This window comes from Diadema antillarum, unplaced genomic scaffold, assembly GCF_040938485.1.
Source record: "Diadema antillarum isolate AM-2024a unplaced genomic scaffold, OU_Dant_1.0 seq00000163_RagTag, whole genome shotgun sequence".
NCBI classification, from domain to species: domain Eukaryota; kingdom Metazoa; phylum Echinodermata; class Echinoidea; order Diadematoida; family Diadematidae; genus Diadema; species Diadema antillarum.
Genome location: NW_027271234.1, coordinates 888,472 through 902,028, shown reverse-complemented (window position 1 = coordinate 902,028; position 13,557 = coordinate 888,472). Strand labels below are relative to the sequence as shown.

Here is a 13,557-nt window from a genome sequence, read left to right as displayed (position 1 = left end):
ATGGATGTATGTAAATCATTATTGTCACTATCATTCTTCTTATTATCATTATTGTTATTATCATCATTATCATAATCATATAGGTTATTCGATCTTCGATTCGATTTTTTTTCGTCAGTTATCATCCCTTATTTATCAAATAAATTCTTATAAACAAACATAAATGCACACACGCATGTACATGTAATTGCGTGTATTTATGTTTACATAGTAATTATACAGTTTCATTACTATCCATATCTGTTGAGTTGATCTGTAATATTTTGATTTATTGTCCATGATGAATTACATCAGTAATTTAGATATGAGTCGTGTGTTTTAATTCAAACTAGAATGGACTAGAATAGAGAATTTTTATTGCAGTGGACACAAAAACTGACACAATGCACTGCAACTTTTAGCAAACATAATGCTGTATAGTCTCACACACATAGTGCCACCGATACATAAAAATGGCAACATAGGGATATAAAAGATCGCTTAATCTAGAATAACCATTCATAATGTAAGTAACAAAATAATGCGTACTTGCTCCACAACCAGCAAGAGATGTAACACTAAAATTCTTCGGTCACAATGCGTCACAAGTGTGGGTATTCCAAAAGGGAATTGATAACGAATAAACATTGTAGATTAGGAAAGTTCGTTTAAGACTATATCCTTCAACTCCCATGGCACTCGAAATTATTGATTCTCTAGGGGGCGCTATTGTAACATTCACCGTAGTGTCCATGTACTGATACAGGGACACTAATTCACCACGGGAAGCACGGCTGCGTGCAGTATCTTCGATATGTCTCGAATTTGTCGTCCGCCGTTCGAATCAGCGTCGTGTAGGCAGTAGCCTGGAGTAACGGAAAAATATTAATGAAATATAACCCAAAATGATAATAATAATGAAAATAAAAATAATAATGATGATGATGATGATAATAATAATAATAAGAATAAGAATAACATCAATGATAATGATAATAATAATAATAATAATAATAATGATAATAATAATAATAAAAGTAATAATAATATCATCCAAATATATGAATTGATGAAACAGAACAAACATGAAAATTGACTGACAAGTAACCAAAGTATGATATTACCCTGTAACCATCAGTATGCATAGTGATACTATGACAGCATAATTGATATTTTCCTATCATTACTGATGTATCTTTAGAAATTTTCATATCAGATGAAGTTCGGCCATTCTTCATTCGCAGCTAACCCTTACCCATATTAGTAGTGCAAAATAATTTTATACGAAAAACAAAACCAAAGAAATTTATAGACAAATTCTTTATTTTGTTAGCTATAGGATGTATGAAATCACAATGAAGAAAGCGAGGCATTGGAGTGTGTTTCATTTGGTAGACATCGGTAGAGGTTTGCTTGAGTTGATTAGAAAATTTGATACTTAATGAAGAAAACAAAACTTACCAGATTCAATACCGGCTTGGTTGACATGACATTGTAGATACCAGCAAAGCCAACATTCTGAATACAAGAGTAAAAACACAATAAATGATACATTCCATATTCCTGTTTATTCATTCGTTTCACCAATCAGCATTTTTCCCCTTTCGATTAGACGATTAAGTTTACCGTTTATCCAAGCGAACTTTATTAACCCACTTCTTAACACAAATCACCTCCTTTAGCTTTACCTTAACACTCTTCCCCTGCCCCTCCCTCCTTCCCCCTCTATTACCCCTTCCAAGGTGGAACATGTAGACCTTGTTTCCTCGGGTGATGTTAGTTATTCCAAACGTTCGTTAATCAGAAAAGGAAATGTGATTCGTTTTTCCGAAGATTTGTTATTCAAAACATACGGTACCAATTCTCTGTACCTAGATATTCGTTAATCGAGAAAAAAAAAGCATTCGTTAATCAAAACATTTGTGGCGTTATTCCGAAAGTCCGTTTATCCGAAAATGATAAGAAAATGTATACATGTAGTAATGAACATTCGGAATTATTTTATTTCATTACTTCCCTTTCGGGTAAAGGAACCTTCAGGAAAAAACGAACCCTAATCTATTTATGGATTAACAAATCTTCGGAATAGCTAACCTAATTTCATTTTCGGATTAACGAACCTTCGGAATAATGAACTGTAACCTTTTCCTCAATCTTTGACAAACTATTCTCACAAACAAGAGTGCAGCGCTAATATGAGGAACCTAGTCGCAAGTCTCTCCCCCCCCCCCCCCCCCCCCCAAAAAAAAAAAAATGGGGAATTGAGGAGGGTAGCGATTGCCATTATGAGAAATTAATGTGCGGAAGTTGTCAGAAGGAGACATTCAGTTTTCAGTTAGGAACCTTCAAAAATATGAACACTTAACTTACCGCTTGGGTCATATTTCGTAAGCACTTGTTCGCGAAAATTCTCCTGTTGTCATAAAAAGGTGGGGCTTTCCAAGTGTCGTAGTTCGTCTTCATCACAAACCAGCCGTCTTTTGATAGCTCCATTCTGTACAACAGAAATTTAATTGCAGGGAAAATCCAACAAGGCCCCGTTTCACAAAACTTGTATCAATAAAAATTTGCAATAGTTGTTATAAGTTGCTGAAATCCTTGCATCTGATTGGCTGGGAGCAAGTTTGACATAGAAATGTGGCAGTTGTTACTGATGACAAGTTTTGTGAAACGGGACTCAGGTAACCATGAACATGCAAAGAGCATTTTGAAGTTGTGTTTGTACTAGTATTACAGCCTTAATTCCTGCTATCCTCATTAAAAGAGCAATGTTCAACATTATTTTCTTATAACTATGCAAGGTGTAGAGTAAGGCTCTGAAACATTTCATAATGTAACTTATTGTGTGTGTGTGTGTGTGGTTTGTTTGTTTGTTTGTTTTTTCGACATACGTACGGTTCTATGGCGTCACACTTCTTTCCTTCTGCTCTTGAGATTATGACGCCCTCTCCTGGCCGCGTTCCGCCAACGATGATGTATGACGATACGAGTAGTTCCACGGATGTGAGAAATTGAACAGTCCTGTTGAAACTTTAAATGAAAAGTTAATCCAAATTTAGGTCAAAGAAGTGGTTAACGCATTTAACACAGTTGCAATGACGCTGAATTGAAACATAATTCACTTAGGTAATTAAATTGGTAAGATAACACGAAGGAACGGGTTTCGGCAAACACTGTCAAAATGTAAAATTAATAGTGAGATCGCGTGTCATTGATGAAAACGTTATGACACTGCAAACAAAAGAAGAAGTCAAAGAACACCAACACTCACTCTGTTGCCATGACAACAGCCTCGCGCAGAACGAAACCTGTCCAGTGACCACTTCGCTTTCCGAAAATCCATCTGATGAAGTTCATAAAGCCGCTCTGTCCATAAAGATGACGAGCATTCATGTTCATGCTTATTACACCCTGTGAAATATCAGAAATTAAAATGTGAATATCACACGTTAAACAAGATATTACGAAAGTTAAGAGGGATAAAACTGACAGTGATGTGAGCGATTACTTGGAGTTCATGGCTTTAAAAGACAACCGCTTATTAGTTTGTTAAATCTATGTAGAAGATAATCTAATTACACTTGGTGAAGCTGGCATAAAAATTACTTGGTGGGTGTGTGGATTGTGTTTTAAAGATAACGGCTGTTCGAGAAGCAGTTGTGGCTCACTGACGTGGATTGTGTTTTAAAGATAACGGCTGTTCGAGAAGCAGTTGTGGCTCACTGACGAGGACTGTAGACTATCAATAATGAGGTCCCTTTTCGATTCCACCTGCAGCAGCGGTTTGTGGTCCTGGACAAGAAATTTAATCCTCATTTGATAATGATTTGGAGGGGACTTCCAGTTATTGATCCCATGGTTACTTGCTGACAAGCATTCATCGTTTCCATAACGACCACTTGCAATAATGATAATAATAATAATAATAATAATAATAATCATTATCATCATCATCATCACCATCATCATCATCATCATTATCATCATCATCATCATCATCATCTTCAGTGGGATGGTTTTATCTACTGATGCCAATGATTAGGAATAACGACTTTGAAAATGAAAATGATACTAACAGTCAAATACACACATTCATTCAGTCATTCATTATCTATTCTTTGTAAGCATAAGCTGTGATTTTTCCAACTGGTCTATGGAAAACATCATCATTTCATTCCCTTAACGGCCACTTGCCAAAAGAAAAAAAAAAAAGAATCAAAATCTTCAGAGGGATGATTTTATCTACTGATGCCGATGATTATAGACAACGACAATGATAATAATGGTTAATTGAACATATTCATTCATTGTCTAATTTATGTGTTTAAACATGGGAGAAATCATTAAGCAGAAGCTTTTTTTTCAATTGGTCCGTGGATAAAATCATAACAATCTAAAATCTAAAAGTACAAATGAGTAAAGCAAATTAGAACACATGAATAGACAACAACAATCCCCATGAAGATGACAGTGATGACGTCATTACAATCACAACTAAGACCCGCCCACATAGACCCGTCCCTCTCGTTCTCTCTCCTCTCGCTGCCCTACCGGCTTCATTCCCGTTAGCATGCCAACGTAGCCGGCATAGTGCACTCCCCTGGCGACGGTCACGCCTCCTCTCTGGTACTCCACGTTAGCGATGAGACCCATAACTGCTTCCTTGACAGACCACGTCTTATTTTTTATATCCCACCTACAGGGAATAAATTGATAGGTCGTGGATTTATACATGTACAACTGTTACAACCTTCTACCTTCAATTCTACGATATCTACAAAAGAAAAGTTACCACTGACATCTCTTAACTACCAGAAATGTAGTATTATAGCCTTCCAGAAACTATTCACTGTGGAAAAAAAAATAGCATTATGGTTGTGCCCAGAACAATGGTAACGAAAATAGTTGATTGTTTAGAACACAGAGTTTCTTTAGAAATACAGGTAAACGACCTTCAACCTTTGTTCAATTTTTACTTGTTACTGTTTTCTAGTTTCTAGCCCTACCGTATGTGTTATGGCAGTGGTGATCCGAGCTCATGCAGTGTTGTATAAACGTATGGCAAGTTCAGTACGATTCGACCCATATATTCATATCTGGCTATCGCCTTCATGAGATGAGAATTCGGTTATACTATGTTACTACTGGAAGAAATCATAACTTATGCAGTGCTTCTCAGAGAAAGTTCGTTGACATTGGACCGGCAACTTCTGTCCAATAAAACCACCAAACAATGAAAGGTGACTAGAGACTACAGAACAAAATTCGCGTAGAATCCTAAATATCTTCAGGCAAGCTCGTAGTTGGAGGGGGGGGGGGGAGTAATATAACGATGAAGATAAAGAAGGCGAAACGTCTGTATTACATGCGTCTCAATACTAATTTGGAAAAGGAAGTGTCGTGCACATTTTACTGAAAAGATCTGCAATGACTCTCGCGACCCCTTAGTGAGCTCGTAACCCCAACAACACGCACCACACTGGTTCATATTGTGTCCGAAGCAGCAAAGACAGTTTACGATTTTCTGAACATCTTGTTAACTGAAAGGGGATTGTTTACTTCCATTAAATTCTGTAATAATGAACTTTTTGAAATTAAATAATCATCACATACCCAAGCAGAATACCAGGATCCATATTACGCGCATGGTAAATATTTCCTGTTAGAAATGTGATGAAAAGAAAAGATTGGAACAAATTGAAAGGGTACCATTAACAGACAAAACGAAGTAATTTGCTGAACTCTAAAGATGATCAAAACTCTAATAATAATAATAATAATAATAATAATAATAATAATGATAATAATAATAGCTCAATGTGGTGACTGAAAGTAGGCCTACTCAGTTTTCCTAAGTGCTGAATTATTAACCTACGTGGAATGCAGAAAATAAGTTATTGAAAAAAAAAACTATTGACTAATGAAGAGCAGTCACAAACATTGATAAACAGCCTAAAGAACTACGCAATAGACAACCAAGTTGAAAAGGCTGTAGTGCTGGTTAACCTATCATGGAGGGGGAGGGGGTGGAGCGAGGGAGGGAGGGGGAACTGCATATCTGGACAGGATGGGTGCAGCAAAAGAGCCACCTCCCTGGTGTGTCCTTTACAGTGTTAAAGGGGAAATCCAGTCCAAATATACTCTGATAAAAAAAGAGTTCTTGTACAGTGGATATGAATATGCAAATGAGTGAGCTTGCCATGTCATAACCTCACAATTTTCCTTTGATCCTGTACAATAAAATGACGAAAATTCAATATGTTTGTCATTGAAGTCTGAAAAATGATATTAATCCTTATTGAATAACTTCAGAATAGTGATCAGGTGGATATATCAGGATTTGAGCCTCGGGCATAGTTGCATTTGAATGAAAAATGGGAAATCTCAAAATTTTCTGCACAAACTGCATGACAAGTTGTGAGGGTATGACATGCCCACTTTGCCATTTGCATATTCGTATAGACCTTTAAAGAACTGTTTCTTCAAAAATTAGCAACATTTCAAAATATTATAACTTCCTTATTTTTCATCCGATCTTGATCAAATTTTTACCGTTGAACTCGTATGATTCTACTTTTTTTAATCAGATTAGTTTATACTTGGACTGGATTTCCCCTCTAAATTTGTTTAAATTCTGATGTAATGCTAATTGGAACACGAACGACCTTACAAAGAAGTAAGTAGATCAACGTCATGTTAATGAGTTGTTTCACATTTCTCGAGAAGCGAGTTGGTATTTTGAGCTGAAAGTTTACGCATACGGTTTCGACGACAAATGAGAAATCTGACAGAAAAGGGGGTTACCAAAGAGATGTTACTTGTACAGTTGTTTTCTTTCCCAACGTCCAGGAAAACTATTATATTCTCAAGGTACCAACAGCTCAAGGAAAAGAACCCTCTTTTTATCTTGACTATGAGTTGATACATTCAAAAGGTAAGCTGCTAAAACTTTACCTCCTTTGTCCTCAGCAACAATAGCGGTGCAAAAGGATTCCACCTCGTAAAACAGATTGAGAAATACGATCCTTCCTAGGAATACGAACAATCGGAAAAGAACGGTGTTTTTTATAGGCCTATACACTTCAAAGTCCTATTAGGTACAGTGGAATACAAATAGTGGAAAACAGATAAGGATACAAGCTATCTCTGCAATTCATTATCATGATAAAAAGAAAGAATTATGTGGTATGCAATGCTGATGCCTTTAGTTTCAAAGGGCTTCGGGAGTGAACGTTACTGTGGATCACCTTGATACGTGCTTCGGTATGGATTCACGTGAATGGATCATGAGTAAAGAGAATACCTTTTGAATATACACGAAGGTCAGGATTACTTCGCAAACAACCCCTCTGAACAATGATCGCAGGGAAGAACGCCGCAGCACAGATTGTTGTCAGTGGAAAAAAAAAATTAAAGAGCTGTGTGGGAGGCGACAGTCCGTACAGAATGTTTTGCCACATTCTGTAGGGATTGACGAGTCAGGGGTCATTCGTGTAATAGGTATAGTAGGGCTATAGAACAAATAAGGGGCCATCTCACCAATGGAAATGCCCGTTGCGTCGGCGATACCCTGCATCTCGCGCCCGTAGGGTTCCTTTAATGTGTGCTCCACCAGACCCTGTAGGGTGATCGACACACCATCGTAAAGTCGTAGTCGCTATCATACTTGAGCTTATGATGTGTGTTTAAGATTTATGATAGCATGAAAAAGACTGTAAACGCCAGAAAGAAGAAGAACAAAAAAAAAAACCCCCACATCTTCAGTCTCACATTATCCACGTCTCCAATCACCGATCTCAAAATCCACTCCAATATTATGATTGAATACACGAAAATGTTCATATAACTACCGGCACATTGTACAAAAAGTAGAACCAAAACTTTTATTCAAAGTTAAAAAAGAAGCAGTGCTGACAGCAATAATTCTAGAATTCTGCGAATGTACTGGACCTATAAAGTTACTCAAATCTTCATGGTGATTTGCTGAAGCTTAAAGGTAGGGAATCCCATTTGTATGCCTTAAATGAAGAGTTGTATAAATACAGTGGTATGTTGAACAGAGTATCATTTTAGAAACTCCCATAAAGTATTGAAAGTGGAAGGTAACATTTAGTACATTTTTATTGACCGTTAGATTTTGAACTGAATTTTTTCGGGGCTCACAGTAAATTCCAGTACATTACTAGGCTAGCTTTGCAGACCCATGCACTGCATGTGTGTCCATCATGTATATTTTGTGAAGAAAGCTCATCAAAACTTACAAACATTTCTAAAAAATAAAGACAGAATAAACTGACCAGAAAGAATATAAATTATTAGTGGAAAAGTGAGCAAAGGAAATGGGATTCCATCGGGATTCGAACCCGAGACCTCCGGATTGCTAGACCGGTGCTCTACCGACTGAGCTATAGAAAGCCCTAGTGCAGTTATATACATTCTTGCCACACACTCTATATGTTATTACATCAGCTCTTATACTTTTAGATTTGTGTTTATAGATAAAAAATACAGAAGACTGCAACAAAGAGGCTTAAGTGTGGCTGACACACAGAACTACTGCGTAGTTGAGTTTTGTGCATTATTCAAATTGTAGATAACTGTTGACTTCCAAATTTCTCAGCAGTGGCCTAAACAAGTCCCCTGAGGTTCATATTGAATGTTTTGCTGCATTTTGGGAGGTCTGTAAAAGGTATCCTCTACCTTAAAATATTAATTCGCAGTTATCATTACATTTGACATAATTGAAATACAGGTTCAAAATTAGGAATGCGAGATGAGATTAAAAACTAGCCATAATTTGAACTCACAAAGACTTCATCGATGATTCCAGATGCCTCTGAAACATTCACAACCAGCCCAAGAATATCGATTATGTCTTGTATTGCTGTATCGATCTGTAATCAGACGGAGCGATGATTTTGTGATTAGAAAAATCATAATTTCATATACACTGTGTTGAAAAAGCCACCTAAAAGTACTCTCTGGGGTGCGATTACTTTATTACTCACAAATGCAACTCGAAATGAAAGTCATAAAACCTTAAATTGGTTATATGGCAACGAGCACGCTCATAAGGGCAATGACACATGATGAGATACAAGTAACATAATACACTCAACAAAAAAGAAAGAAAGAAAGTAAACCCTTGTTTCAAGCTCATATTTCTAATAGAATATTTGACTAAATATTTATGTTTTATATACCGTGTTAAAGGTAATTCCATTGGCTGGTAGGTCCTAAAAAAAGGAAACTTTACACATGAGTGAACGCATGCATTTTTCTCTTCCAAGGCACAAAAGTAAAAATTGAAAAAAAAAATGGATAAGTTCTCATTCATGCGTATGTGCTTTTTCATATAGCAATGAGAACAACAGACAAGTTTAACACAATAAGAAACACTAATCAACTTGCAAAATTCCCACTTTGTTTTTGTTTGAGGATATACAGAGATACAAGGGAGCAAAAACATATTTTTGCTATTCATTCATGTCTCTCACTGTGTTAAACTGATCTATTGTTATCAACGCATTTGTGAAGGGCATTTGCAAATGAATGAAACAAAATGTTTATTTCTGCAACTTTTTTTTGTGCCTTGGAAGATAGAAACGAATGTGTTCACTCATGCGTAAAATTTTTCTTTGTACTTATCTACGTGGCTGATAGCCAATAACTTTTAATAAGGTATATGACACAAAGATTTTCACCAAAATCTTCTACGAAAAATATGTAATGGAAAAAGTGTTTACTTTCTTTTTTTGCTGAGTGTATTTACATATAAGTTTGGTGTTCTAGCTTCAAAATTAATTATCCATTTTCATGAGTCTGCTAAATAGCATCTGCAAATAAATTCATATATCATAACCTCTCATCCTACAACCAAAGAACTCACTGCATGAAAGGCCTGAGGGGAAACATAATACATTGTACATGTATATCTGATATCTCAGCTTCGTGAGATACAGAGCTTCTATGATGTAACAATGTGTACATTCTTGTTAAGGAAATCAAGAAAAATTAACTACACACCATCCTAAATAGCAACTCCCATTTTTGAAAGCTTTACCTGTTAGTCATTGACAAAGTGTTCTACCATCGAAAACATTCTCTCGTTGTCCAGGCAAATGTTTGGTGTTTTATAGCGAGCTTCTATTCCGCGTTATTTTGTACTTACATGCCCAACAGTATTGACTATAGGTTTCGCCAACTAGATACCTACTTGACCGGGCAGTTTTGATAACGAACGGTGGCAAACAAAGCGCATGACCAGATAACAAAAAAGCCGAGTTCAGACAACAGATGTAAACTGACCATTTAATTTTTGGTTTCGGCAACACTGGTCATTTAAAGGAATAATCTGTAAAGCAAATTCGACGAACCTCTCGCGCTTTTGGTTTCACCAATTCTGTCCATCTGTCTTCCGGTTCCAGGTCAAGGTTGAGTACAAATGTATCAACTTTGTCGCAGTTCGGTGGGGGATATGCATTTGAATTACAGAGTTCGTCTGTAAACTGAGAGAGTCATACAATCCAAAGAGATCAAAGTTAACCGCAGTCACGAGTTTGTAGTGATTTTCTCTAATTAAGGAGCATAGAACACACAGTTATAATATACCTTTCTTTGTAATGATAAAAGGGAGGTCACGCAGTGTGATCTGACTATACCCACATCACGATGGTTTAAGAGTGAGCAACACACTTCCCACAAATTCAAAACTTTAAAATAGCATTGCAGAGTCTGAAGTGGTTTTACCCTTCTAACGTGTTCGTACTCTCAATGCTTCTTGAAATCAATACTAGTTCATCCCCCACCCCCAGCAAAAGAAAAAAGAAGATTTACATGAGTTTCAATTACTGATTAATATTTTCTTTACACACCTAGCTGCAATTTGAAATCGAAAAAGAAATATGATATTGAGGTGGAGATTACGGGAACAGGAACGGTACTACCTACGGATGCCACAACTTTCCATATCAAAGAAGCTTACCCGTATCAAACTAACATGCTGCTTCCTCAAAGAGACATTGTGGAATTGCTACTTACCGGAGGAACGTGCTGAGAGAACGTCGATGTTGAAAATATCAAGACAAAGATGATAAGTACGCTGACGGCCATGACTAGCGCAGACGTTATTTAGTACTGCCGCGATCAAATGCCCGGGACCGAGTGGAGAGACGGGGGCTAGTAAATGTTCTCTCTTCCAGTGCTTCAGTGCATCAAACACTGGCAAAAGCAATGGTACATTGCAGAGGTGAATGGTGTCTAACGTTCTGCATGGGCTAGTAGGTTACAATTACGTCAGACAAAGGCAGCATGTTGACAGACTATTGCGACGCCTTTTGCAAAGAACTTGTCATTTTCAAGAGCGAGTGATATGGAGTTATTGGAGTATTGCATATTGATTACTGATCTAATTCGTCAGGTTTACAGAAGCACTTTTAACCGAGTCGTTGTTGTTATTGTTGCTGTTACTTTTGGAAAGCTGTTTAAACTTTCACCTATCCAGCAATCTTGTGAATATATTGCCGAAAAGGGTAACAACAATTTCCAGAACTTGCTTTCGGATAAGCATAAGTAGTTAATTAGGCAACACTGGTATAGTGGTGGGGAACACGGCACGATCATAAATGTTGCCGGTTTCAAAATATAGAGTGTATTTTTGTCTGTAACGTGAGTGTCTGTTTATCTCTTTTCTGAGTGGTAACGCTGAAGAGGCTACCCTGGATAGAGAAGACCACCTTCGTTATCATTATTATTTCTATGGTAGTGTTCTTTGATATCACATTAGTGCTTCGATGTTTCCACGTACTTTCATATTGAGAAACAAAAGTAATAACTATACCACATGCAAGTGTATATCCTGAAAGAGCAGTGAATTCTAAGCGTTACAAACCACAGCAATCCCTTTAAGCATCATGGACTTGATTCTATGGGAGCTTTTGATTTCCACAACACTTGCTCCATTTTGCCGACGGAGGTGCATCCATTCAGCAAGCTTTTGAATTCCAAAACGCCAGCTTATTTTTTTTTCGGCGTGGTGTAACCATTCACGTTCAAAGTGCACATTCTGCTTTTGAAAGAAAAATGTCTCTATCCCGTCTTTGGGCTTTTGCTCTGTTGATTCATTGTCCCTTCCTATCCCCTTAGATATGCTATTCACACTTTCAATGCTGTAAAGCTCATTAAGAGTTCCGCTAGGAGTATGCATTATATGCACGCATATATTTCTTGTTTGCACTATGATTGCTAGAACGAGAAACTTGATGACTATATTCTGCGCTGTTTTAAACATATCAAAGCAGGGTATCAAAATGATCCCATTATACCTGGAGTACTGTCCGCTTTCTTTTTGTCTGACCACGGCGTCATGGCTGAGCAACATTCTTTCTCCCTCTACCATTCATAATCATACCATAAGCTATTCCCGATATTTCCCGTTGCCTATTCATTTTTTTTTCTTTGAGTGCCCATTATTAGTGTTTATCCATCATCAGTACTCCGCGTAATAAGAATTCCAAGTTCAAGTCCAAGTCCAAGTTCGCCAAATGGTAAATCTGCCGAGACGTCCAATTCAGTTGTTCAAAATGGCGTATAATATTCAAAATTTAGCAGGTGAGTACTCTGTTCTGCTTGGGAATGCGAATGAATAAATTCCTACAAATTTGTTTAGCCTCGCTGTTGGTCAAGAGGTAGGCGATCGGTTGTATCCAGGTGCTCGCTATACCCGCTCCATCGATAATGTGGTAAATTGTCTGACTTTCTACCAGCATCGATGAAACAATGTAAGGCAACCAACAACCGAAAGACACAAAAGTAAGCAGTACCACAGTCACCACCCCCTTCATATAGGGCATGCGATCGAATCGTATTCGAAACCTCATGAAAGATGGAGGTGCAGCTGGATTGTCATTCACGTTTGACGATCTCATTCCGATGGCTGACGGCTGGGTACTTTCGAGACATCCCACCCGACTCTTCTTGGCGGCGAGTCGCAGTAGTTTCCAGTTTACTACGGTCGACGTGAGCAAGATTAATACGGCAGGAGCAACCAGTAGACTTCTCCTGAAAACTCTCATCCAGTTTGGAATGTTACAATATTCATCAATGGCACAAAGACAGAGAATACTCTTAGTGAAAGGTGATCCGGGAATCGGAACATAGATTGAAAATATGGTCACCGACACTACCACGACTAGGACAAAAGTGATTTTGACCCGTCCGACTGTAACGAGGCCATGATAGCGCAGCGGCCGACACACCATGATGTACAAATTGATACTTATTCCGCATATGCATGCCAATGCTAAGCAAAAGGAGATGCGAAATATGAAAGGAAACAAGAGCACAGTGATTCGGCACACCGTGACGTTGGTATAGGACATGTTCCAGAAGATCGAGTAGAGACCCCACCAGACTCCAAGGGTCGTATTGAAACAGCCGTAGAGCTGGAAGAGTAATTTGGAGACGTCTGTTAGTTCGACTTGCCTGTGAACGACGACCAGGAGAAACGAGTTAAAACAAACAGACAACATCGTGTTCGTAGTTTGACAAGTGTAAAATAGGTTCCAGTCAACGGCCGTA

General features: G+C 37.7%; 1 protein-coding gene across 1 annotated transcript; it reads right to left on the bottom strand.

Annotated features, from left to right (window-relative positions):
* Positions 1-755: 755 nt before the first annotated feature.
* LOC139728070 (acid ceramidase-like) lies at positions 756-11,091 on the bottom strand. Its single transcript, XM_071639033.1, has 12 exons — positions 11,020-11,091; positions 10,356-10,487; positions 8,787-8,873; positions 7,519-7,597; positions 6,934-7,008; positions 5,593-5,638; positions 4,531-4,675; positions 3,251-3,390; positions 2,875-3,009; positions 2,350-2,473; positions 1,441-1,497; positions 756-845 (listed from the first exon to the last, which is right to left on the bottom strand). Exons 1-12 carry the CDS (start codon positions 11,089-11,091, stop codon positions 756-758), a joined length of 1,182 nt encoding a protein of 393 aa, XP_071495134.1.
* Positions 11,092-13,557: the final 2,466 nt, after the last annotated feature.